Source organism: Furipterus horrens, unplaced genomic scaffold (genome assembly GCF_987537825.1).
Source record: "Furipterus horrens unplaced genomic scaffold, mFurHor1.1.pri manual_scaffold_12, whole genome shotgun sequence".
Lineage (NCBI taxonomy): Eukaryota > Metazoa > Chordata > Mammalia > Chiroptera > Furipteridae > Furipterus > Furipterus horrens.
The window spans coordinates 2,734,181-2,761,712 of record NW_028327182.1 but is presented as its reverse complement, the minus strand read 5'-3'; the positions used below and the strand labels follow the sequence as shown (position 1 = coordinate 2,761,712).

The window sequence follows — 27,532 nt, the reverse complement described above, 5'->3', positions numbered from 1 at the left end:
AGGCAAGAAGCAAACTGCCATCCCTCTGCGCCCGCGCCACCGTCCCGCGAGCTGTCTCTAGCAGCCCCAATGTGCGCGGCCTCCCTGGCCTCTGAGAGAGCGTGGGTTCAAGTGCAAATGTGGAATTCCATCACACTCAGTGTTGGAACTAACTACAGATGGTGAACTCAGGCCCCGAAATTCCTTTCGTCTTCTTCAAGATAACCTGCAAGGCTGACTTTCCCTTCTTTCTGGCCAGGTAGTTCCCTCTCCTTCTCCTAGGAAGCCAGGAATAAAAGCATCTCAGCAGCTTTCTCTGCCTTAGACCTTCCTCCTAGAAGCACCGCAAGTGGAACGAAACAGCAGTGGTGAGGACGGGAATCTTCCGGGAAGGGGTGCTAGGCCCTTCTATCAAAGGAGACCCGTGTAGACGCGAACACGCTTCCCTTGCTAGATCCTGTTGTACAAAACCCATGGTTTTACATCAGCCCAGACAGCACGAACTCCGAAATGCAATTCCGTCTCGATTTTGAGAAGTACATTTCGTGAGGATGTCTTGTGTCCTTCAAATCATCTGGAGAGACTAAAATTTCTTTACTAAGAACTCTAGTCTTATTTGGGGGGCGGGTTAGAACACCATTATCGTTGGAATCGTGAACTCTCCTTGTTTCTTCTAGTTATTTTAAATATTACAAATGATTTGGGGGCACAAGAACATTCAGAGGAAAATATGATTTTATGACTATCGTACTTGTTTCCCCTATGTGTCACTTATGACCACAAATGTATGTCCATTGCTACTGTGCACACACAGAAATTGGATACTAATCCAAGTTCCTGTCACCCGTGCGCATGATTTTCGAGATCAGCCAGGAGGAGGAGACTGGAGGGCAGAACACAAGTGCCTCCTTCAGCTCAGAACGCTGACGTGTCCACGGCTCGGTGACACCAAGTCCCTTCCCGTCTCCCCTCGCTCCCCTCTACACCTGTCCCGCGGTGTTTCATCACAGCGTTAGAGGCCAAGCGGACCACCGGTGCTGTGGGCAGGTCTGCCCGGTCACCCCTTTCACGGTGGGTCTCCTAAGCCTGGGCAGGGAAGTCACTGGGCTGTCTGGCCAGACATTTTGGATGTATTTCTATCTATTTCCTTTTTCTAAGAGCATTCACATGTTCTGTAATTCTAAGTCATTTTCTGACCACTCCATTTAAATTCTGGGAGATTCCAAGTTTCTGAGAGAGAGAGAGAGAGAGAGAGAGAGAGAGAGAGAGAGAGAGCGTGTGGGAAAGGGAGAGAGAGAGAGAATTCATGTCTTTTCAAACAATGGTGTGTAAATTTTTATGGTAATCTGTGTGTCTGTCCTGCCCTAGACAGGACCACTCCTCAGCGACTGCCCTGGTCCGGTGGGACTCTGTACCCCGAGGATCTGCACTAGGCCACACGGCTAACTCTGCATGCCTTCTCTTGTGGCTTCTTGCTGTTTCCTGGATGTCTCTCAGAAAGCATCCTTCATAATGCAGAGGCTAATGCACCCTCCTTCCCAGCAGGAGGAAAAACACCGTAACACTGTATTTACAGTCTCCTCGGAACACTTGGTAAGGTGCTTACACAACCAAACAAAACAGCTTTTGCTAACTAAAACGACCGTCGCCGAGCGGTTCCCTTGCTACGTCACACAGAGAGACTGCATGTCCTGAGCGTGTAAGCGGAGCATGAGGTCAGAAATGGGCTGTGAGCCACCCCCGAGGACGCCTGCACTCCAGGGGGTACAGAACCCACATCTCCTAGAGCCGCGGGAATCAGAGGCACGGAGGACTTCCCGGCAGTGCGGGGCTGTCCCGCCTTCGCTGCTGGAACGTCAGCCCCGCTAGGACTCACTGAGGACTTCAGCTCCCTCGCGGGTCCTCCAGGCCCGGAGCTGGAGAGCACGCTTGCTGTCTGCCGGCCAGCAGTGCCGCGCCCGTGGGCTTACCTGAGACGGGCTGTATTCCTACCGTGATGGTTAACTCCGCCCGCACAGCTAGTCCTTCAGTTTCCTGCCCGGCAGACGTGCAGCGACCAGCCACGCCACCCGGTTAGAATCTCACTTTGGCTGTGCATTTACATAAGAAGATGTCAATCCTGCCTTTACCCACTGAACTTTAAAGTATATGGAGCTGCAAACAGAGTACTTGCAGGGGTCCTCTCCAAAATACATCCAGCTGTCTACTGGCCAATCCGAGCAAGAGAGGACCGAGGGGTCCGCAGGCCCAGCACTGGCTGAGCCAGCCTCTCCGAAGCGCGCTCCTCCGGGACGTCGCTTTGGGAAGATGCCGCTTCCTGCCGGCCGGCGAACACGGCTGCGTCATGAAACATACCCGCGGAAACCACGCTAACATACCGGCTGCAGGGTTCCTCTGGGCCTTGTCCCGTGTGAAGGTCCAAGAGGCCGGAGAGGACGCGCGTTTCCCCCCCATCACTTAGCTGCACAAACGGTTTCCTCTTGACCATCTGGCAGACGGACTCCCGTTGGGTGAAGCAGACTCAGAAACCCGCCCCCCGACAGCCTCCACGCTGCTCCAGGAGGAAGCCAGAGCCCGAGAGGGCTGCAGCCCCGGCCTCCGCGTTCCAATCCACTCACCCCTTCCCCAAATACGTGACGCGTTAGAATCTGCCGTCCCGCCTCCCCGGCCACTGCAGGACGCTGCACAAGACTCGCTGCTGGATTCGCCGACGAATGTTTCAGAGAACCATCCGCTATGGGTGGTCGCTTTCCAAGACTGACGTGAGAAACTGTTCTCCTATATCAAGGTTTTGGGAGAAAATTCTCCCAAACATCGAGTCCCAGGAGAAGCTGTGCTGATCATTCCTTCCTCTCTGCTTAAATTAGGGAAGCCCAAGCCAAACTTGCAGCCCCTTTTCATAATTACTCAGGGTCTCAGGTTTTATAAATTTATGTAATCTCTCTCTAGTTTTACCTTATTAATTGACCTACCTTTTTCTTTTCATCTCATTTACTTTTTTTAACTGAATTGTATGTGCATTCTTCTAGAAACTACCTCAAATCCTTTAGGGAACGAGGTAGAATGTAAATTAATATGAAATGGCTTTACCCACAACAAAACCACATTCCGACTGCGCCTCAGAAGACAGGAAATGATTTTCACACGCTCCTTATTTCACTCAAATGTCTGGCGTGAGACTCGTGGTCACATTCTCCTGTCTTCTTCGTGTGCGGTCTTCCCGAGTCTCATGCGTGTTCCCATAGCCAATAAAATGCCGAGACGAGGGGCGTCCCCGTCGGGGACCTGTCCCCCTAAAATCCCAGCTTTCACTTCCTTTTATATAAGAGGCTCACCAACGCCCACTGTCCTTTTCTGTCTCTCCAACTTTGCTCGGGTGGCCCATTGACATTGCTCAGGCCACTCACAGTGAGTTCTGTTTCCTAACTGCCCAGGACCAAGGTGCAAAGGAAACGAAGGAACTTTCCTGATGAGACCTGGCCAGGGCCCCCCACTTATTAAGGATCACAGCTCTGACTAGAAGGGGGAAGGGAAGATGAGAAAGAGGGGACTGTTTCCTTAAACCAATGCTCCAAAATCTGAACTTGGCCACCGCCTGCACCTGAGATGTGTGTTTATAAAATCAGGGCTAACAGAAGTGGGGACAGACCGCTGTAGAAGCCACAGCTGGTCCAAGTAAAACTCAGCTCTTCCGTGTACACGAACACACCGCTCTCTGCTGAGCCCCGTTTAGTGCTTATTTCTTGGCCGCTCACATTTGTGCCACGTGACCATGTCTTAAAATGTTATCCAGAGTCTTTTCTAACTTAGTTCACACAACAGGTTTTCCTGTAACGTTGGTCAAACAGTGTCCCTTGGGGGTGGCCCACCAGTTGCTGGCGCTGAATGGGAAGAGGCTCTGATCCGTGACATGTGATCTTCTGACAGCTGCCACTTTTTGTAAAGAATGTGAGCAATCCATGACGAATGCGTGCTAGCCCTGTTTCCTGTATTCCCTCTGTCCCTCTGCCAGCACGGCCACCCTCCCTGTCTGAAAGCAGGGGACCTAGGACGCCCTAAAGATGGAGAAAAGGCGATTCTGAAAGGACGCGTGATTGTTAAATGTCAGGTGACCCTACCCAGCTGGTGGGCGTCTCATCCACCAGGGACAAGCGATGCCACCACGTAGGCTGGGCAAATTCCCAAGGTGCCATTGGCCTGGATGGGGCCATGAGAGAGGACGCGGCACGAAGGCCCAGCCCCCTTCCCTGGGAGTGTCAAAAGGGCGGTTTATTCGGCTCCAGTTAAGTGTAACTCAGGGGCTAAAAATAGTCTCCGATGAAAAGTCCGTGGACATGAGAGTCTAACTTTCACAAGAGCCCGTCGAAGTGGCGTTGTCTACCGTCTGCACTTCCACCAAGAAAGGAGGTCTTTCCGTGAGACCGGGCGGACATACAGAGACGGTCCCCAATCCCCACGGTCCTTGGGACAGACCAGGCTTCCCAGCAGCTACATTTCACAGTCCTGGGCTCCTGGGCAGCACAGATTGCTACAAGTTTCTTAATAATTACAGATTACACCAACGTTTAAATGGTCCACAGACTGGACATCCCAACAGCCCTATTAAGTTGATAATAAGAGCGTGAAAGAGACATCAACAGACGTCCCGGTAGATGCTGAGTGATGTGATAAATAAAACATAAATAAGAACGGCTTTTCTCTTAAAGTAGGACCTGAATTTTAGGTATTAAAACGAGTCATTGGGTGTCACGGAGCCCTAGAATTTTACAGACAATGTCACATTTATTGAACCCAAACCCTTCATTTCATGGAAAAGGACAAGAAGGCCCAGGGAAGGTGGGACCTGCCTCAGCTCACTCAGTTAGTTAGCTGCAGGGCCGGAACTCAGATTTGATATCTACTTTACCATTGCCTTGTCAGGTTGCAGAAAAATGAAAAACCACTGATAGATTCCGCATTAGAAAGCTGTTCTATGTCCCTGTCAGCGTCTGTTACTCGAGGGTGAAGTTTCTCTGCTTCGCACACGCTTGTTCAAGAAGTTACGGACTCAGAGACAGAGGACTTGAGACCCAGAATAAACCTGAGCAATCGTAATCCAGGGACTTCATTTTCTCACCAAGCAACAGAGGCCCAAGGAAGCAGAGAGACTTGCCACAGGAAAAGAACGGGGGAGTCTAAGGTGAGGCTGCGTCCCTGTCTCCTTCCCTTCCTCTTCGGTGGGCTTTCCTGGGTCTGGTCCATATCAGCTGTTTTATGCACTTCAATTATTCTCTTAAGTTTGGTGGCATGATGAATCCTTTCACAAAGCAAGTAATCACACCGAAAGGTCTGCTTGGATTTGGATGTCTCAAATAGCAGGTGGATGAGTCTATAAACTACCTGTGCGCAGGGAGCCAATCAACTATAGCCAGCAATGACACAAGATCCCTGGTCTCCCTTCCTGTGGCCTCTCAATGCGCATCTGCCACCTCCTCAGGGTCCTCCCTCTTGTTTACTCCGAGTGCCTGCCAGCGAGGGAAATAAGGGCCATTATTATTCCCACCCTCTCTCCCTACAACAATTCCCCCATTGATTCAACAGGACTGTGAGGCAGAGGGACTTAGGAGAAACGTTCACTCTGCAAACAACATTCTGTTCTCAACATCTCTGCTCTTTTCCACCGGACCCAAAGCTCCAGAAGTGGAGAACTGATGCCTTAGGTTTTGGAGCCCGCCCTGAAGTGAGCAAGTTCAGGTTCATCCTGGCTTCGGGCAATGCTGCATCGTCAAAGATCCCTTTATTTCTCCTCCAGCTGTTGCTTCCTGTGAGTGCATCTGCTGTTGAATCATGTCCACTCCACTCGACAATGACCTCACTGTAATGAGGTCAGTGGGGAGTCACCTACTCTTGTTTGCATTGTTCCCAACAGCCATGAGAAGCTGCAAGTAACAATGCCCCAAATTATATTCATATAATGCTAAGTCTTCCTTGGAAGATCTATAGCAGAGTCAGGCAGCAATTTTACTGATATGGCTGTCATTTCAAGATACTGAAAAGAAAAAGAAAACTCCAAACCCTGGAGCTGTTAATTTAATATGCACTTGATAAGATTTAATTGAATGATGATAGGCCATCAGGAAAATAACTTGACCTCACGCCCTACTGGATACTAACCATTCAAGAAAGGTAGAAGACTTAGCATTCTGCTTCCACTAGAGAAATAAAATCTGAATGGAAATCTTATAGCGAGTGACCAGTTCTGGTTCTGTCATGTGGTCCATGGTTGTATCTGAGTAGAAAAATGGAAAAGTCTTCGGCATAGTATATAATCCAAAAATCAACCATGGGTACCATGCTTTACCGCTCACTAAGAACACGAAAAAGCAGTTCAGTGTCTTACAGAGCATGAGCTCTGCAGTTACAGTCAAATACCGGCTCCTACGACGTAACCTCGGAGAAATTACCAGAATTCATATGCCTCCGTTCTCTCGCCTTTAAAATGGAGATAATGATAGCACTTACTTACAAGGATCTTTCTGAGGATAACTTAAACTGAAATACACAATAAAGCCCTCAGAGCAGCGCTTGATATATTACAAATGCTCAACCAATATTCTCTACTTTTACAGAAACCAGTCTATGTACTAATGCAGTGAACCTCGTAAAATTGTTTGGCTTCTGCAGCTGTATGATATTCACAACTAATGAGACCCTGATCACTGGACTGCTGGAATCCTTTCACGCCTTCCTACGATCGGAACGCTCAGTTTTAACTTTTAGGCATTCCTTGGCTTCAAACATTCCACTGCCCAATATAAAAAGGTGAGAATGCTCAGGTTTTCCCATCTGGCAACAATGAAACACAGAGTCCGCTTTCAGTGTTCATAGCTTTCATCCCAAAAAGAACATACATAATTCCTAGTGATATTAATGATTGTAAATACATTTAAAGAGATTTGCTAAGCAATTTCAAGCAATTTCTATGCACTGTTCCTAACATAATACCTTTTACGTGCCTGCTGAGGAATATTCACAGAACACAGAGTAGAGATCATTATCAAACATTTATCAAGCCCCTCTGCCCATGATGATGATGGCTTCTGATACAGCACCATGGTCAGAAATCTCTCCAACAGAAATGGAGCTGGTTTTTATTCTAAGCCTAATGTATTGTTAAATCAAGCCACAGGGAAATGATTACTTTTGTTTCTATTCAGTCAAGACCTGCACAGGAGTTTGTGGAATGACATAATATCCTTCCTGAAGCCAGGCCGGGAGGTGGGACGAGCGCCCTGCACACATAGCCGGGTCCTGAGCCCTTACAAACAAGCCCCAACTTCCAAGGAAACAATCTCACCAAATGCCGCTCACTCGACTCCGTATTGTTCCTTTGGGAAACACCACAATAAGATTTTCATGATTACAGACCCCAACTTCCTCTCTAAAATTCAATATCCTCTAAACGCACTTATTTAAATGGCAGTTGTTTGCATAATGGCTCTAGACAATAATTGACTTGTTTCTTTTTTTTTAGGTCCGGGAGGGGGTGGTCATAACTTCATACTTAGTGTGTATATATGGAGACGTGGGTGTGTCCCTGAAATGGGCACCAGTCAGGGACTTCCTAGGCACATTCATCCGTCTAGTGTCGGCAGACCTGTCCTCCATCGGGAACAAGTTTTCAACTCTTTTTGGGGAATGATGAGTTTTAATGATGTTCAGGCTGCGGATCTTTTTTCTCTGAGAATAAAAAGGAACGCCCGGGGTGATCAATAGCTCCTCACGGGAAGCTGTGCTTCTGGGCGCCGGTGGCAGAACTGGCTCTGAGGCTGGAGGACGTGCCTGTCCTGTCCCCCGAGGAACAGGGAGTGACAGCGAGTCCCGGGCCACTGCTGGCAGGAGCGTGCCCAGAGGCGGAGACCGAGACTGGCTGTCAGTGTCCTGCCCTGGATCCTGGGGGGAGCGCGTCCCCATCCCCCAACCCACCCCGGCCCCTACTCACTAAGCAGACAAAGCTCCAAGTTTCAAAGGTGACGGTGTGGGAGGGACCTGCAGAAAAGCTCCTAAAACGCACCCGGGGTAAGCCTGCCTCATTTATTCTGCGGGCGCGCGCAGCCGGGAAACAGATGATCCCCCGTCCCACCTGCAGGTGATCCATGTGCAGCGACCTCAGGTTATGGGGCCGCTAAGGGCCGCCCCTGCAGCCGGGAGTTACTTCTCCAAGTTCCGCGCGACGTGGCACGGGCACCCGAAATCGCGGAGGGGAGAGCGCCGCGGGCAGAGCCCCGAGGAGCGCGCGCCCGCCGCCGGCACTCACCTTGCTGGATTTTGGTCACGAGCTGGTGGCGCGCCAGGATCCGGCTCATCCTGTAAGGAGAGCGCCGCGCCGCCGGGTCGAAGCGCAAGTACAGGTCCTGGCCCTCCGGCGCCCCGGGACAGAGGTAGTAGCAGCCCGCGGCCGGGGGCCGCGCTCCCTGGCCCGACATCTCCGGGGCAGCGGGGCCGCGGCCGCCCCCGGACCGTCTCCAGCCTCAGCCCGCAGCCAGGCGCCGGCCCCGCAGAGCCGCCCAGTCCTGGCGACTTTTGAAAAGGAAAAGGAGTGCGGATGCCTCGGCTCCGGCCCCGCCCCCACGTGACCGCGCGGGGCCAATCGGAGGGCGCAGGGGCCGGGGACCCGCTCGGGGCGGCCGCAGCCCCGGAGGGACGCGCGCTGCGGCCGCGGGGTCCCCGCGCGCCGGCCGGCGGCCAGCGCACGTGCGTGCAGGGCCTCGGGGCTCAGTGAGCACCCGGGAGCCCCGAGAGCGCGGAAGAGGGGCGCTGCAGGGCGGGAGGAGACCGAGTGAGCCCCAGGCCTAGGAAACCCTTCGGGCTGGTCAAATGGGAGAAAGCGCATTCCTCCCCCGGGGCCGCTGCAGCGATCGGAGATGAACGCCCCAGGGGAAACACTACTTCCCCAAAGCGGGGCCGCCCAGTGTAAATCACTGCCCTTCAGAGCGGAGAAGTGAAGCAAATGAAGCTTTTCCAGAGACATCAGACCTCAGGGGCTTGAACACGCGCGTAAATACGCGGCAGACCCGGACCCTCTGCCATGGGGAGCTGCGACCCCTTACAGATAATGCTGGGGGCGGGGTGGTCAAGGGCACTGGCCTGTCTGCACAACACCTCCTCTTCACTGTCCCTGCTTCCCCAAGTTTTCTTTTTATTGTGGACGCTCCTACAGTTGTCTCCTCTTTCCCCCCTCTTTCCACCTCCACACAACGGGGTGGGACGTCCCCAATGTCCCATCACCAAGAAGACAGATTCTTATGAAGCACCTGTGCCATGGAGCGCGCTGCCAAGAACCACTGTAAGGACAAGGACGCAGCTTGGTGCGAAGGGGCTGCGTGCGTGAGGCCAAGCCACGCAGGTCGCACGGAGAAGTCGCGCAAAAGCTTCCAGCACAAGCTTGATGCCTCAAGAGAGACGGAAGCGCCATGTCAGGGGAGCAATATAATTTTTGACCCGGGTCACACGGAGGAGGAGACACTCCGTGAGCTTTAAAAACTGGGCTCTGACAGGCAGAGGCTGGGGAGGGCTTTGCAGGCGGGGGTGGGTCCGAGGGCGGCAGAGCAGGGATCTGAGCGTGTGCCGAAGGGCAAGTCATTCCGTTTGGCCACACGTGAGGATACGTGTGGGCGTAGTTAGAATTTTTGCCCCCAGTTTTTTCTATTGAATATTTTTTGATGTGAAGAGAAAAAAAAATGTCCATAAAAAACATGTTATCGAATTCCAAGCCTGGGGCAGAATGAATCAAGTTCTTTGAAAAACAAACTTATGGCCAAGTCGTTCTTACACTTGGCTGACGCAGACTGAAACTTGGCCTGGCCAGGGATTTATAGTGCTAATCATGAAACACTCGCAATTAACAGGTTTACAGGACTTAATGAGGACCCCAGCTCTTATTGCCGGGGTTCTCTGAGGTTGTCAGCCCAAACGCCGTGCCGGAGGCAACATTTGCTGGCCGGTTCTGAGAGGCAGTTAGAGCCTGGGAACTACGCCACTAGGTATTAGTAAGTAGACAGGCTAAGGAAGGCCTCTGAGGCCTGGAGTGGCACAGGGGCAATCTGTTGGCAATTGTGAGCCTCTTCTGGCAGGAGCCGGGCGGTTCAGGTCTGTAAGTCACATCACAGTAGAAAACGAAAAGGTCGCACTGGGGCTCGTTGCTCGCTTGCCATTCCTGTTCAGGATTTGATCTGAGTTTTTCTCTTCCCAGGAGCCCTTTGCGGAAGGTGACAGGGATCTAAGACCCAGGGACTTTGCCACAGCAGAAGCATGGGCATTGGTCCACCGGGTCAGCACTACATGGAAGTGGCAGGTGCCCGCAAGAGGCCGTTGCCAGGCCCCGATCCGCGCGGCGCACGCCTGGTCCAGATGCTGTCGGCCACTTCCCCGGCGCTGGCGGTCACCGCGCTCTCGTTGGGAGAGAACGGAAGGGAGCAGAGAGGACGAAAGGCAGAGCACCGAGCGTGGGCATGTCATCCACGTCCCGAGAAACCAAGCGAAGGGAGGGGAAGAGACAGGAGGTGACATGCCCTTGTTTTACAGCTGTGAACGAGCAAAGAAAAATGGGCTATTCCCAGTGCCAACCTTGTAGCTCATGACTGACGTGGTTGCATTTTAAAAAACAGGTGAAATCATTCTTCCTAAGAAGCACTGTGGTGTACCATTCTTTAAAAAATCACAAGCCTGCTTTTTGCATCATAATGAACACAGGCGCATGATGAAAGGCCTGAGGTGTTTGGTTCCGAAAACTTCAAGGTCATAGATATGTATTCTTTGATCTATGTAAACAGATGTAATACCGTGGAACAGAGTATTTCATAGGACAGTGGCAGTGAAGGGCAAGAGCTGAACATAAATTTTTACAAAGGAATTTTTACTCCCTGATCAAAAGACAACTTAGGATAAAGCCTAGTTTTTCCAAAAATCAGCCTGAATTTTAAAAGGGGGACCCATGCAGGAGTATGTGTCAACACCTCCGTCTTCCCTGTGACATACAAGTTTAATTTTATGGTTCAAGGAGTATCTACAAATCCTTGCAACCGGCCCCCAGGTGTTTGTCTCTCTGCACGAGCGCAGATTTAAAGCAGAGAAGTAACATTATTTCCCCATTCGCCTTGCGTTCTTATAGAACCTGAACCCTTTCAATGACTTTTTTTTCCTCATCATGTGGCCCCAGTGATAGCGTTACCACTGCGTGGGCGGTTCTGTTGTGTTTGCTGTAAATGCAAACACACAGCGGATAAGCTCCCCTGGACTGGGTTGTCCCGCAGGCTCTCTTTGGGACGGGGACTCTCCCTCTTCACTGGGAGGGCGTGAGGTCCAAAGAATCAGGGAGAGCGACAGAGTGCGGAAGTGCCAAGCGCACCGCCCAAGAGTGACGCTGGGTTTCTTCCTGCCCGAGTACTTCCAGCGGGAGGAAAGCGGATGGAGCCCGCGGCGAGGGGTCACCTGCATTTCCTCTTCCCTAATGTGGTTATCAAGAGGGACTTCGCTGGGCCCATTTCAGGGCTGGGATAAATGGGTGAATGTTGGGAACCGACAGGGGCAGGAGAAGGAAGCAGGCGAGGAAGGGGCTCGCAGCGTGGGACAGCTGCTCTGTGCCAGGCTTTGTGCTGGTGACATTGCATGTCTTTAATTAATGCCCCCAGCCATCCTCTGGCACGCTGCTTGGTGGGGAAGAGACGAAGACGCCCAGAGGTGCCGTCCCTGTGAAGCCGTCATTCCCTCCAGGCTGATGCTAGGCTAACTTTCCCGACTGTCACGCACGCACGAGGGACTGACACAGAGGGGTGCTGCGGGGACCGGGGAGCTGGCGGAGGGAATTTTGTAAGGCAACACTGACAGTCGCGTTCCTTTCATCTCCTTGTATGTGACACTGGAATGTCTAAATAGAAACAAGATGGCTCAGACCTGGGTGCGAGACAGCAGGAGACCCAAAGCCCAGAGCCTTTAACCAACCAGTGAGAACCAGGGGCTCCCCTGGCTGAGAACTGAAGACCCCCGCCCCCGGCCCTACAGTCTGCAGGGCAGGCTCTGTGTCCCCTGCCTTCCGCTCCTCCGCAAGGCTGGCTCTGCACGTGGCCGGGCCTTTTCCACGGCATCTCATCTCAGCGCAAACACTCCAGCTACAGTCAACACTCTGAAATGTGACCTCCAAACAAGACGTTTGGTATTTGGAACTTTCAAACCTTTTGATAGATGACCGCAGATTAGCGCTCAGTGCAGTCTGGAGTCCACGTGGCAGAGCGCTAGGGGCGCGGCTACAGAAGCCAGGAGTGGCTGGGTGTGCCTGCCCCCACCTGCTCCTCCGCCTCCTCCTTCGCACACATTCCAGCCTCCTCGTGAGCCTGTTCAAAGGCAGCCAGGGCCGTGCTGCCAAGGAGGAAAATGTCTGAGATACAAGTGGTAGGCGGAGGAAAGCAGCACTGATCGGGAAGGGCTGCTTTTGAAATGGCTTGAATGCCAAGGCCAGGGGGTTAATGTCATGGCCTTCCTGTGGCTCTGGATTTCCACCGATGGGTGTGTGATGCATGTGCCCAACTCTGTGCCAATAAGCCTTTCCAGTTTGCATGCCCCATGTACCCGTGACCAGTCCAGGCCGGTCGCTGACAAGGACATTTGCAGGCAGAACCAGGCTCCTCTGTGAAAGGCGCCAGAGTGGATACTTTTCTGACTCAGCTTCCCGGCCCCAGACCACACCTGCCACGTAGAGCCCAGTCCTGATGCAAAGACTTCTGGGTGGTAACAGATTGGCTTTGTTTTGTCCCTCAGCCTCCACTGTTCTGTCTTTGGTGAATTTCATCTCGACGGGCCACTGAGAGTGCCATCCCCTGCGGACCAAGCCAGCCACCCGCTCCAGTTCTCATGGCCAGTGGTGTGGCCCGACTTGTCCTGGGTTTGCTGTCTGCACGCACCCGTCCCAGCCAACCCAAGTTCGTTCACTTCCCTACGTGGCTTCAGAGATCTGGAGCTGGGTGAGGTCCCCGTCTTCCACTCTGTCAAAGCCTGCTGCCTTCAGAGGTATTTTAATGACAAATACAAAAGCCTTTAGTATTAACAGTCATGGTGATACCCATAAATAGCCATTATACGGCAAATTAATCAGATTACTTGGTTACATGCTAATGTGGAATCCATTTGTTTACTGCAACTGCTATGGGCATGAAGCTTTTACATCTTAGATTTGGAAAAGATAGTAAATACCTTCTAATTCAGATACTCCTCTAATATGCAAGCTGCTATCAGATCAATTAATTAATCCTCTATCCACCTATATTTTACTGAAGACCACAAGTTGTTTAAGAAAGTTTTCCCTTGTAATTTCTACCCACTGGATGTAATGCTGCCCTTTGGAATTAAACAAGACAAATCTACTTCTTCCTCCATGTGCCTGTCCTTTGTGGAAAGCCAGAATGTCCTCTTACAAGAATCCTCGGTAGGTTACCCATTCCTTTTCATCAAACCACACAACAAACTATTCAACAAGCTAACTGCTGTCTCTTAGGTGTGTTCCAGTATGTCAGTATCCCTTTAAAAACATGGCTCTGACCTTAAACTTGGAGCTGTAGACATGGCCAGGTGCAGTCTGATGCAATGTGTGCCTACTGCCTGCATCCAGTCTGAGATGAGGAGATAATCAATATTTACTCAATCATTGATTTAACGTTGACGGAATGCCTACAGGGCCCTGCAGCGAGTGTGGGAGGTACAAAGGGATCAATGCTGTCTTGCCCTCCGGGGCCAGTCTGCTGGAGAAGACCCACGGGGAACTCACCGGCCCCTAGTCAACTGCCGCGGGTCAGCCACTGACTGCTGTCTGCGCTTCTGCACACACGCTATGCTAAGTAAGTGTTTTCCCCTGTGCTTAGCAAGTGGCCCTTCGGACTTCAAAACGGGTCTTGCAACTTTCTGGAGTTATTAAGATATTTTCAATTCCTGATTTTCCCCTCCAACTATTTAATTCTGCCTTGTTCTGTAATGTAGCCGATAAAAATAACTGTATTGTAAGAGTATAAAACAAAGAGTTAAGGGAGTTTGGAAGGAGGTAAAGCAGGATAAGAAAATTTTAAAAAAGAAAAAGTCTGGCTGAAATCAGTTCACATGGATACAAGCCACGCAAACAATGCTGCATAGCTGTGGGAGGTGGCGGGTTCCTACGGGACAAAGCAAAAGGGAAACAAGGTTGATCACACAATTTGACGTTGTAGGACAAAAAAATGGTGAGTCACAATCAACACAGACCGCCAGGTGTGGAGGTGCCCAGAGGACATTTTCCTAGGTCCTTTCAGAGACTCAGCATCCTCAGTGATCCCGGGCGCGGTAGCAAACCTTAGTCTGTGGTTTTCTAACCGCGCCCTTCAATGGCAACGAGGTATGATAAATAAAGCACTGTTCAGAGAAAGTAATTCCTATGAGGGGCCCCGAAACACGGTGTGAAGGACGCTATTCTTGGTGATTCTTTAAACTACGGATTGAACGGTATCTCCTCCCTGCTTAAGATATTTCAAGAGTTTCCTCTTGCACCTAGAACAAAATGCAAACTCGCCGCTTGGCGCCCGCAGTCCCGTGTGGTCTATTCCTGCTGACCACGCCCGGGGCCACCGGCCTCCTCCACACGGCCACCTCCGCGTCTCCCTCCCACGGGTGTTGCTCCTTAGCCCGATGCTCCCCCTGCAGCTCCTCCCGGCCTGGCTGCCTGGCAGCACCCCAGGACCGGCTACACTCACACAGCCTTGGGGAGCCCATCCCTGCTCACGTTCCGTAAGTGGAGCAGCGCCCCGTGGGTGTCTCCAGCGCACCTCTCCAAATGTGTCATTGCAATTTGTTTTCTCATTGACCTGTGTGTTGCCTTTCTTCTCCAGTAGACTGTCATGTCTAGACACGTCTACTGCATGCACATCCCCTGGTCCGGGCCTCCCACAACCCTCGCACGGAATAAACGACTGAATGAGTAATGGAATAAAGGACGCTCTAAGTCGTCCCCAGGACCCAACTGAGAGGGTCCAGCCGAATGGATGCACATCTTCCAGGCAATTGTCATAAACGCTGCTGCTGCACGACAGCGCGGACGGGGTAAGGCCTGGACAGCAGGCGGGTCAAGGTTTTAGTCTCCGGAAAGAGCCTTCAGTGCACATATTTCACGTGGCTGGTTAGCGGAAAAGTATATGCTTTGGCCGTGAAACAGAGGGAAAGTTAAGGTCTTCTGTGAAGTTAAGGAGCCTGAGGGGATAAGCTACACTCGCTCACAGAGAAAGGCTGAAAGGCCGCCCCCCACCCTGCCCCACCACAAAAAAATGAGCTACGCTGCTTTGCTTTGAGTCGGCCTCACGTTTTATAGGCACGTCTGCTGTGCCTTCGATTCAAAAGCTGTTCTTCACAGGACATGGACCCATGTCTGCTTCCTCATGCTCATACGCGTTTTTACATAATTCTTTGAATAATCTTGCTGGAAATTTTAATTAATCTCCTGTCTGGTATTTTCTAGAACATATTTATTTTTGTCCTGGTTGAAAATAAAGGGAATTGCTCATTTTGGTTCCTCCCTCCGTCCCTCCCTCTCTCTCTCTCTCTCGTTACCAGAAGCAGTCTTTCAGTCCCCAGTGTAATTTGCCTGCACTTACCAGACGCATCCTCACTAACCCCAGGTTAGAACTAAGCCTCCTTCCCCGCCCTGTACAGCACGGACTATATTTCCTCAATGGCGACTCCAGTTATGTGAATATAAAAGGGAAGCTTGTTCATTAGACATATCATCTCACGACGCGCCTTTGGGAAGTCCACTCTCGATCCTGCGCATTGTCTGCTGTGTAAAGTCGGGGCTGCCCCACGAAGGGCCGGCCGTTAGGAAGGCCACCGCGCCCCGGGGTCCCGCCCCCACCCTCATGGGCCAGGGCCTCCCAGCTGGTGTCGCGCGGGGGCTGTGCGCTGAGTGAAGCTGGGGCGCAGGGGTGTGAAGGGGGCGCGGCTGAGGGCGCACCTGCGCTCCTTACGCACCAGACCCCGCGCCCCTTCCTCGGCCGACTCAGCTCAGCGCGCTAAGGAGGTGACAGGCAGCAGCCCCTCCTTATTCCTGACGCGAAGCCATCTGTCTACACCGTAAAGAGCGGGGAGCAGCGCGAGGAGGAGCGATGGCGTTGGAACGCACCCCGTAAAAAGAGACCTTGGGCAGCAGGTGAGAAGGTGACAACGCGCTCTCTCGTCCCCAGATATCAGTATCGACGGCACTTGGAGGTGATGGGGAGGACACATTTCAGGGCCGCTTCTGGGCTGGGAGAGGTGGCTTAGCCGAGGGAGTCTGGTGTCACGGAAACATGATTTTTGCTGCCATCTTGTTCGTCATGAATAGAGGCAAAGCCACTAAGTAACTCATGGGACAGCTGCTTTCTTTCACCCTCTCTTAGTCAAGTATTTCTAGTACATACTCCACGCTGGGGACATGCCGGGCACAGGCCCGGTGCAGAGGTATCCCTCTTCCTCACAGTATGATCTGTAATGGGAAAAGCGGGGGACAGTTATAATAAAAGGACTGCATGACAGACGTGACGGTGAAGGTACGTGCGCGGGGGCGAGGAAGGCAGTAGGGCAAGAGCAGAGGCATTGGCGCAGCCGCGCTGAGGCTGGGGGAGGCAGGCCTGACGAGAGGGGGGGCAATGTGCCCACGAAGAGAGAGACACATAAATACCTCCCCATGCTGTGCCCTCCTGGAACTAAGAGGAGGGCCTGGGGTTTGAAACCACCACGTTGGACAGATGCCTGCGATTGTGAGACTCAGCCAAGGAGGACCTCTCTCCCCCAGTTCTGCTCCCGAGGCAGTCACTCTGTTCCCCACCAGAGCTCTGATTTGGGGCGGCGCCTCTCAGGCGACTTCCCAGAGGTAACCTTTTAGAAGAGGGGCCAGGCCGAAGAGTGGAGGAGGACTGAGAGGGGGAACTGAGTCAGGAGTTCCCGGCGGGAGTGCAGGGAGGCAGAGGCCGCCTGCCGGGATCACAGGCAGAGCAGGGGAGCGAAGTCCCAGCCCCGCGCACACGTGGAGCCGTGCCTTTGTGGGACCCGCCGTCCTGGGTCTGGTTGCCCGTCCGCAGCAGGTGTCTAACCCTGTACCCACAGCAGCGTCCCGCAAAGGCTCCTTATCCTGGTTTGGCTGTGAGGCCCATTTTGAACAGCCTTTCGGAGGGAGTTCTTTTCCATTCGAGAACATATGTGTGTGTACGAATATAGAGACACTGTCCTGAGTTTCTCATATTATTATTTCTTCAGAGCTTGATTTTTATCAAGTACTCAGTGGCCTCTGGCCCACTGCCAAGAGCACCGTCATGATCACCCCGTATCTTATGACACGGACCTGTTCCCACAGATCGGGCACAGCACAGACAGCGGGGTGTGGCTGCCTTCTGCCGCGGCCCCGCCAGGGCGACTCAGTGCTAATCCATCAGGGAACATGCTTGCTAAGCACCAAAAATGTGTTGGCTGCGTAGAGGGACCCGGCATACCCAAAGCAGCTCCCAGTCTTTCCCGGACTTAAAGGTCCCTCTTTCACTCCCCGACTTGGGGTCCCCTCCAGGCTCTCCCTGGCCTGGGCTTGTTTCTCAGGCTGGATGGCTTTAGAAAAGCCCGTCTTTCCTCAGTAGATTGTTGCAAACGACAAATGCACAAAATGATGTGTGGTTTATACTACAACTGTGATTTTGTAAAATTTAAAAACTGTCTTAGCAAAAAAAAAAAGAAAGAAGAAGAAGAAGAAGAAGGAGAAGAAGAAGGAAGAAGAAGAAGGAGAAGAAGGAGAAGGAGAAGGAGAAGGAGAAGGAGAAGGAGAAGGAGAAGGAGAAGGAGAAGAAGAAGAAGAAGAAGGAAGAAGAAGAAGAAGAAGAAGAAGAAGAAAGAAGAAGAGAAACACCCCAAAGGTACTTATAGCCATTTTCGGGATGGCAGCATTAGGAGCGGTGTCTTCTGAATGCCCAGCTTGCAAATATTCTGGCATATGACGGACCTCTGGGCTTGACCACCAGGGACGGAGCCCAGCCCCCGGCCCCGGCAGAGGGCGGGAGAGGGCGCCTCAGCCTCAGCTCGCTTCTGGCCGCCTCCTGTCTCCCACGTGGGAGGTGGAGGGGGGACCTGCACAGGAGCCGCTGACGCTGCCCAGTGTGGCGCTGCCGTCCTAGCACAGAATCAGGCCGAACCCCGGTGTCCAAACGAGGGGAAAGAGAAAAGGGGGCGAGCCGAAGACGTCTACCGATTCCTCTTTCACAACGCCCCGCCCCCCCTCCTCCCTGTGTTCCCACCTCGCCTCCGGCCCGTGGGGACCAGCCCTCGGCCCAGGCTGTCTGACAGTCCAGCCTCTGCCTCTGTGTCCCCTCCCACCGACCTCATTCAGCAACTCCGGATGCCACCTCCACCGTCCGACGCTTCTGTTGTCAACACCAAACGGCACCCAGCTCCACCACGTACTGTTATTTAGTCTCTCAGAGTCTCCCTTTCCTTATCGACACACTACACACCACAGAAGCACATATATAGCAATTATATCTATCAATTATGTATAGATATAGATATAGATATAAGCAGACCAGGTGTCTGTGATTTTCAGTTCCCTTTCTACTCTCTGTGTCAGCTGGGTCAGAATCCAGCCAAAACAAACAGAAAGAGCCGGTTGAAAAGGGATTCGGCCCCAGTTCTTATGTGCAGCTGTAAACTGTGGAAACACAGTCTCCAGATTTAGAAAACTATCTTTTCAGCTATCCCTGGCTTTCAACCCTAGGAGAGATAATACATCCTTACAATGATTTTCTAAGGATTGATATTTACTTTCATTTTAGAAATTCACAGAAGCATATGAAAGCGTATTCCAGCCTGCGGCCAATAAGCAAGAGCCCGTTAAATACTCAGCTGGGGCACCGAGAAGTATGAGGATAGTCAACTCTTTTATCCAATGACTTCCTGAAAATTTACTCAGAAGTTCTGTTTTCACTGGTGCGCTTCAAATTCTAACTTCAGAAGAAACTGTTAGAATCCTTTCCTGAGGGTGGAGGAAGAGAAAGCGACTTTAAAGTTATAAAGCAAAATAAAACCAATGGCCCCTAATTTCTCAGATCTGGACCTAAGGCGTCCCTCGAGGGGTCCTTGGGTCCCTGGGTCAGAGTTGGGAAGTCATTCTGTCGGCCTCCTGAATTTTGCCCCGCGGCAGCCCCTCCCTACCACACGGTCACCATCCTGCTCTAGGTAGTCCAGTGAATGGGCCCAGGCGTTTGAAACCATGTCTATCCCATGACTTTTTTTACCTCCTATTTGATGCCAGGCCGTGACCTTAGTGCTGGGCAGGCCTTGATGAATAACGCGGACGCTGATCTGTCCGAAGGAAGACTATGTTCTGACCAATGAGCATTCCAGCAAGGGTGAACCAACTCTGAACTGTTTGCGACACTTGGTGCATATTTTCACTTCTCTAGAACGTAGGTTTTTCGATTTCATCAGATTTCCAAAAGATACCGTAACTACAAAGATATGTTTTAAGTGTCTCTAAAGTATAATTCTAGAACATGTGTGGGTCTGGAGTCAAGTCGCCTTGTATGCCCAGCCTGACCCTGCCACTTGTGAACGGCGTAAGCTCGGACAGGTAAAAATTAGTTCATTTCCCGCACCTCCGTTTTGTCATCTGTGACGCTGAGGTCAGGCGTCGGAGAGCCGTTGCGGCTGTTAAACTGGATTCTGTGTGTGAAGGACCTGGCACCCTGCAAGATGAGGACCCCCTCCCCATCCTCATTCTACAGGTTCTGACCCCACGTTCCAAGTACACAGGTGGACCAGGTGGGCTTCAGCAGCCAGGGGGCCCGTGCACCTAGAAGCTTTCGACTTCAGTGCGGTCAGCATGGCAGAGAAAGTCAGTGAGGCAGGTCCTCCCAACCGCTAGTTTATGATTCTGTGTCCGATAAGGGAATGCCCAGACTTTTCTTTGGAGAGTATTTTATGACCCAGGGTACAGCCCACCTTTGTTCTTTGATTCCTTGAGTAGCATCAATGCTCACTTTTAGCTATATGATGACATTTGGTACTATTCTCTTAGTATAACTCAGAAGGACGCTACTCATGGTGATCACGAAACTGTCTCCCACCTGTTCAGCATTTTACCATTTTAAAAGATAATCAACCCTTTAAGACAATCCTTGGGAAGGGCCTGCAGCCTCCGTTTGGTTTTGCCCCAACTTCCTCTGGCAGCCTCAGTAATAACATCCTCTTTCTTGCTCTCTGGGCTCCAGAGACATTGGCCTGTGTATGGAGGCCTTTGAACACGCAGGCCCCTGTTCTGGGGCTGTGACACCCACTGCCTACAGAGCAGCATAGGTGGCCACCGCCCAGCTCTCCCTCCCTGGAGGTCCCTTCCCCTGCCTTCCCGGAGCTGCCTGCAGCCCCAGGTGCATGGCCTTGTAGCCGGTGTCACCTGAATTATGACAGCTGGCGGGACAGATGCTTGGTCACCATCTGTCTGTTCCCCTGGTGGGTACGTTCCTTGGAGGCAGGGACCGTGGGTATTCCTGCTCGTCACCGCGTGGCCCTCTGCCCAGCGCCTGGCACACAGGAGGTGATAACAGGCTTTGGGAGGACGGAATGTCGGACGCGAGGTAGATGAGGTGAGTGGGGTTTGCGCCCTGCACACGAGACGACGAGGTGAATCGCAGGAGGGGACCTGACTGCCCAGCGAGAGGACGCATGGGGCGCCGCTGCCCGGACGGTGACGTGCCCCCGGCATCTCCTCACCTCTCTCTCTCCTCCTGGGCTGGGCTCCGTCCCGATGGAAGGTGTGCCGCACGCCTCTGACTCAGGCGTGCTGGGTGCGTGCTCACCGAGCAGGACTAACCCATGGGAACGCAGAGCGGTGGGTTCGCATCGAGGGTCACTTCCAGCCCCGTTCTTCCGCAGGGGGTTCCCACCCCGGGTCTCTTTTCTCTTAAGCAGCCTGAACCCGCGCCTTGATTCCTAAAGGGCTCTCAGTCATCACACGTCTCTCGTCCCCACACCTACAAGCAGGAAATGCACTCAGGCAGACTTCCCGCGTCATCACTGGGGTAGGACAGCCTGGTGTGAGCCCCACTGCGCCAAAGGACAGCCCATCACGAGCCAGGCTCGCCTTTGGGCCCTCCTCCCGGTGACGTCTGGCGCCTCCTGCAGGGACGCAGCACTGGGCAGCTGGGTAGGAGCAGGTGCCAGGCGTGGTCGCCGGCAGGACTCAGGTTCAGATCCTGACTCCCTCGCTGCGTGGCCCTACGCTTCGTTCTGAGCTCCAATGTCCTCATCTGCAAAGCGCAGGAGGGCCACCCACGCCTCGCGGTGGACAGGCTCCGGCACAGAGGCCGGCTCCGTAACTCGTCAGCGTTTCTCAGTGACAGGTGACACACTAGGGGCTGGCCAACGTCCCGAAAGAGCCTAAGTTCCAACAGGGCACATTCGACGACACTGGGGCTTAACTACCATGACGTTCCGATACCTGTCGGGGGGAACGGAAGGGCGGGACGTACACCGCACGCCACGGAAACCCAGGAAGATTATTTCTTTAAGTCGACGCGATAAAGCAACGCTCAGCGCGGCGCAGATTCCCCGACCGCGACCTAGAAATGCGTTTTGTGGCCACACCACCATTACGCCCGATCAAGTTCTCCCGAGAGAAGCCCGGGAGCCTTCCCTAGGACCCGCCGCTGTCACGCAGAGTGGGGTTGGCAACCACAGCACGGGCAGTCGGGGGCAGCCTGGCAGCTGGCCGGAAAGGCAGGGCCTCGGCCGCCCCCAGACCCACGCGGCCCGCATTTGCACCGTCACGAGAGCTGCCGCGGATCGGTGCACAGGAACATTTCGAGAGGTGCTGCTTTAACAGAACCCCCTCTTTTTGTCAACAAGGAAGATGCGTTGGCGGGTGTTCCCAGGTTGGGAAATCTGCTACCTGCGACACAGCCCTGGCTGAGGGCCTTTGGCTCCGAGGGTTTTGGTTCTGCTCCCGAGACACAGGGTCAGGTGAATGTTCTGATTATTTCTGTCTTACTGACATCATCTTTAAATATGATTTATCACTAAAAGTAACATCAGTTTTCTTAAAGAGCTTACTGGCTTAGATGGTTTTTAGTTCTAAAAAACAGCTCAGGGCTATTACGGGTACAAAATACTTCAATGTGTTTCAGTGTTTAACATTAATTTTGTATAATGAAATTCTAAAATCCCTCCCTTTTAAGTCTTAAACATATTTTATCAACATTCCATGTGAAAAAGATATTCAGCTTAAAAATATTTGATTTCCCCTGCAGACATAAAGATAAGAATCCTTTATAATTTTTAAACTTCATGTCTTTAAAGTAAAGAATTCTGTCACCTGGAAGAATGAGTTTTATTTTTTTAAAGTAAAAGTAAGTGCACTCCTGGATGTCTATACCTGTTGAAATTCTACCTGTCTATTCAAGATTTACCCAAACTGTAATCAATATTTTATAAACTTTATTTATAAAGATATGGTACCTCCACAACATGACAGGATCCTAACCACACGTGAGTCCCCCAAATATTTTCATTCCTCTGACTCTGTGTTTTCTATCATGGCTACTTATTTTTTACCCTCACCTGAGGATATGTTCGTTGATTTTAGAGAGAGGGGAAGAGAGGAAGAGAAACATTTATCAGCTGCCTCCCATGCTCACTGTGACCGGGAAGAGAACTTCGAGGGACAGGACGATGCTCGAACCAACGGAGCCCCCCGGCCAGGGCACTGCTGATTTACCTTTGGAGTCTCCTCTACAAAGACTGAAAGTGAAACCTTAGAAACTTCATTCATTCAGCAGCTAGTTACTGCTCACCTATATCTGATGGGCACAGAACACAAGAGTGAACAAGATCAATATAGTTAGGGCCTGACTTCAAGATCTTTCCCTGCAGTTAAATATTAAAAGTCCTGACCACGACGGGCTGAGGAAGGCAGCCCATGAGCGCGGGAAGGATCCCATCACCACGCTGCTAGCTGTCAACCCCGAGTTTCCGCGGTGGGACCGACGAGCGTCAGGTAGACTCATCCCTCCCTCCCTTCACCAGCACCTGCTCTGCGCAGCCCCTGAGTCCTCCAGGAATCGACAGGTAATGCCTTAGGGTCGGTTAGAGAACTGCCCCACACAGGCTGGGGGACAAAACGAGGGGGAGCTGTGAGGTCACCTCTGCGTGCTCCCCGGTGGCCAGCAGACCAGAGGCACAGCTTCTCATTCAGGAATGTGAGATTCCCTCAGTGGAGCAGGGAAGGTCCCCTTCTGCCCACACTGGTTTACACGTTTGACCAATGGATACCCCATTTTTGCTTCTCTGAACTCAGTGAGTGTGAGGTGATAAGAGGGTTGTGAGTTCAGGCGATGGATCGGGAGCCTGGGGGAAGCTCCTGCGCTGCAGGAAGGGACGCCGGCGGATTCACAACAGAGGCGTCGTGATACCGGGAGCTGTGGGTCAGCCCCGCACGGACACGCCTGACCAAACAAACGCAGGCCGGGGCAAGAAGCGGGCGCAGAGTCCGCGTGCACAAGCCCCGGCCGAGCAGCTGGGAGGAGAGGAGGTCAGGCGGGGAGAGGAGAGTGGGGCTCACCCTCCTTTCTCTCAGGGAGGCTGGACACCAACCCTAAAACCCGCCGACAGGTAGTTTAGGGCCATCCGAAACCCCTGTCCTGCATTTAGGACATCCCGTTCCTCCCCAGGACGCTGGTCACAGCTTCTTTATCGTCTGCCCTTGTTTTCAGAGGGCGCAGATCATGGCCGAAAGGACAGCCGTAGGGAGATGCGGATGTTCTAACCCGGGACCGGGTGGCACAGGACGACGGGCATCGGAGTAAAGATCTCCTTCCAAGGGGCGGACGCCCTGGAGCCCAGACCAGCCTATCCCCTCATGTCCTGCCCCCCACCCCCCCACAGGGTTACAGGAGACGGCAAGTCGTGTGAATGGTCCACCTTGGATTTCTCTAGAACCTGTGGGAGGGCCCGCGGACATGATGCCGCCCCAGGGAAGGGAAGAAGAAGGAGGTGGAGCAGTAACACAGACGCACGAAGGCCTTTCCGTCCAGGCCTGCGGACGGGGAGGGACCCAGGCGCGCGTCCGGCCACCTCGGCCCTTGTCAGCTGCGAGCCCACGTGGCCGCAGGCGGCGGTCCGTCCCCGCGTTCCTGGGAGCGGGCGTGCTGCTGGTCCTCCCAGGTGCGAGTCAGTCGCGACGAGATCCCCTGCAAGGAAATCACTGTGGAGCTGCAAGAGGACACTGTATTTTGAAGAACGGCTTCTTAGGGTCACAAAGCCACACTTGGCGCTTTCCAGCCTTCTTCTCTGTGAAGGGAAGTTCCAGGTCTCTGGGCGGCAACTCGGCACAGCTGCCCAGACAGACATGGCGGCCGGTACGTCATTGCAGGCCCCTACCTGGGCAGGGTGACAAAGGATCGCCGAGTCTCCTGAGAGACTAAGCCGGCATTGCTATTCTTCTCCTCCCGTATTTACAGAGCAGAGTCAACCAAACGAACGTGAGCATTCATTAAACGATTATTAGTATTCTGAACTTTTCAAAAATAGACTGCGTTCTTATTTCCCCTTGAGTAAAATTTAATACGCTAGCTATAATCTTCACAGCTTCTACTCACTGTGTATAAAACTCCCAGAGGCCGCAGGATGCAGTAGAAAGGGGATGACATTTAGGGACCGAGTCACTTCTTAGCTGTGCCCTGGGGCAGCCCCTACTTAATCTGTCTGTGCTCCTGTTCCCTTGTTGGTAAAAGAAAGGCAGGAGACACCATCCTTTTGAGTATTAAACTGTGTAATAAAAATTCTCTGAAACTGTCATTTTAACTGCAGGATCACTGCCATGTTCCATCACTCCGAGCCTGACATTGTTCATTTCTTTATTCACTGAGTAAAAACGGCATCTGTTTAGTGGGCCCCTTGAAGGCCATGGAATGCAAAATGAAATGAGAACGGTGAGCAGCTCGGGGGCCTTTGCAGGTGCAGAGACAGCGGGCAGCCGCGGGGGCAGGGCGGCCGAAGACGCCACAGCCTGGCTCCCCACCGGCGGAAAGCACCGCAGCAGGTCAGACGCTCTTCAGACGTCGCGTATTTTGCACGTGGAAAACCTTGTGACGGTCTGTGTAAAAGGAAAGACGATGGTATGATTCTTTTAATCCCTGAAAAGCATGTATTGCCATTGCTGTGAGGGAAAACAACGTTCCAAGGTTTACCCACCGTGGGGTATGCGGCTCCCTCCAGAACAAAAGGCTGTTCCTTTTCTTCAGAAAGCTGTGCTTGACATAGTCCACGAGATGTCCATGTCTTGCTTTATGAACTATATATAAAAGTTACAATAACGTCTAACTGACCAAACATTTTTACCATTTCCTTCGCTTTGGCCTATAAGGTCTGAGCTTCCATATTAAGTCTACACATTTACTAAAGAAACAGCTCATGTTGTCTAAGGAGAACAGCCTAGGATCCTTCCTTCCTTCCTTTTTCCTTTTCTCCCAACAGCAATCATAGGTTCTGATGCCACCGAGCTGGGGAGGACAGTCTTTCAGGCGGAATTCCCTTGTCAGGGGCGTTTCTCCCCTAAACCCCCATCCTGAGAACCTGCACCACCACCCCTCAACTGTCCCCCTTTCTTTCCTCCCCCTCCCCCCTTCCGCTGTCCGTCCTCATGTTTTCCAAGATTCTGAAAGGTCAGCCTTTGGGCTTGGCTCCGGCTGCAGGCAAAGGTCAAGGGATGGCATCGTCCAAAGGGGAAGGAGATGAGGAATGCTCCTGTTGCACGCTCCCGGCGTGCCCACTGTCTGCCGCGTGTTGTACTCCTGCCACGTGGGCTTGCTCCTTCTGAACGGGTCTAGGCACGTGGCCGGCAACAAAGCTGCTTCCGCCAACCAGAACGGACAACCGGCCGCCGGGCGAGTGCGGGAATGGATGCCCGTTCCTGGGCGCGGAGGCAGAAGGCACCGCGGACCGTGCCATCCGGGTCAAAGCAACAGCAGAGTTTGTACTGACGGACAGTAAAGCTTCCACGGAAGGCGACCCATTTGTCCAGCCGGGTTTATTAGAAGGCTCCTGGAAGGTGGTGTTTTCCCCGCTTAGGTAACATTTCTTAGCTCTGTCTTAGCCAGTCACAGCGAGCTCCCAGACGTGTAGATCCGAGCTGGCAGAGCTGACCCTGTGAGCCTGAACGCGTAGCTTCCTTTTCATCGCCAAGTAAAATGGCTAACTTTGCTGTTGGCTATTTTCAAAACACCGTAGATTATTGGTGAGCATTAACAAGTAAAAACTGTATAAGTGTCCAGCAAAGATAAGTCTATATAAAATGTCATTGCTAGGAAGATTTTTATTAAAAAATTACCGTAAGTGCATTGCTCTAGATACCTGTGTCTTAGAAGAACGGGGCTTTTAGAATGCAGAATTTCCTTCCCCAGTGGAAAATTCCACTGTGATGTCAGAGGAAGGAATGCTTATGTCACTAATGACAAGGTCACAGGAATCCTGTAGACAGAAGCCAACAGCCGCATTGACTCTCTCCACGTTTCAGGCACGCTGATCCGGGGTGAGCCATCCGAGACCCTTCGCTGCCAGTTTGCCGTGGGTTCCTGTCCGACGTCTGCGCATATCTGCCGCCGATCCTTGCCTTAGCGTCCTGGTCCTGCCCTCCTCCCGTTCTTCGGGGAACTCTTTAAAATTCATCCTGACAGTCGCCTGTCCTGAAGAGCAGTCCGCGAGCTCTGCTCTGCACGCCCAGCTTCACCCAACTTGGTGGCTGAGTCTAACCCAGGTCCGACCTGTCGGGGAACTGAGCTGGCGCGCCAGCGTGCTGTGCTGCTGCCGACCTAGGAATCAAGCTCGTGAGCCCGGGGGCTGTGTCTTCTATCTCCCCAGGCTGTGGGAGTGCCCTGGGTGTGGATGTCACATGACGGGGGGTGCCTGAAGCAGGCCGTGGCGTGGGCCCTCCCATCCTCTGGACCACAGGCCCCGGCTCCCCCCACTCAGCTCCCACCCCTTCTCTCTCGCTGCGGCCGGGCCAAATCCATCTGTTCTCACAGGCCTTCTCCAACGGTCCTTGCTGAGAGGGCTGTTTCGTCCTCCCTCCTTCCAGCATTTATAAACTCAGTCTGTAGGGCATTTATTTACACGTTTGGGGGTAAATTTTGTTATGCTACGTATTTTATGCATCAGGTTAAATTTTAGTTAATTATGAACAAGAGACTGTTCTCTCTCTCTTATTTTGCTATGACCTATGAACAAAAGAAAGTTCTGGATAAACGAGTGTTGGGCAGACACTATTAACTCACCGCATGAATCACAATGTTGAGAGGACCATGCGTGCAAGTGCCTAACAAACACTGCATCCCATTTTGAAATCGACTTCGCTTACTAATTTTATATCACTGCTCCCCATCGTATCTATATGACTTTCCAAGTCCGATAATGACGACCAACAAGCATGGTTCGTGTTCTTCATAATGTACCCAGGGTCAAATAAACAACCCAAAGTCTCAGCCACGTGAGTCTGTAAGGCAAT

General features: G+C 52.4%; 1 protein-coding gene across 2 annotated transcripts in view; it reads right to left on the bottom strand.

Moving 5' to 3' along the window:
• Nucleotides 1–27,532, bottom strand: part of STARD13 (StAR related lipid transfer domain containing 13) — a 166,561-nt gene that overhangs the window by 121,048 nt on the left and 17,981 nt on the right. Inside the window, exon 1 of one of the 2 annotated variants that reach the window (XM_090258912.1) lies at nt 8,276–8,530. The exons of the other annotated variant lie outside the window; for it this stretch is intronic. Within the exon in view, the coding sequence (XP_090115038.1) occupies nt 8,276–8,444 (169 nt within the window). The 5' untranslated portion in view covers nt 8,445–8,530. Of the gene's footprint in view, nt 1–8,275; nt 8,531–27,532 lie in introns of those variants that run through there. 2 annotated transcript variants of the gene reach the window in all.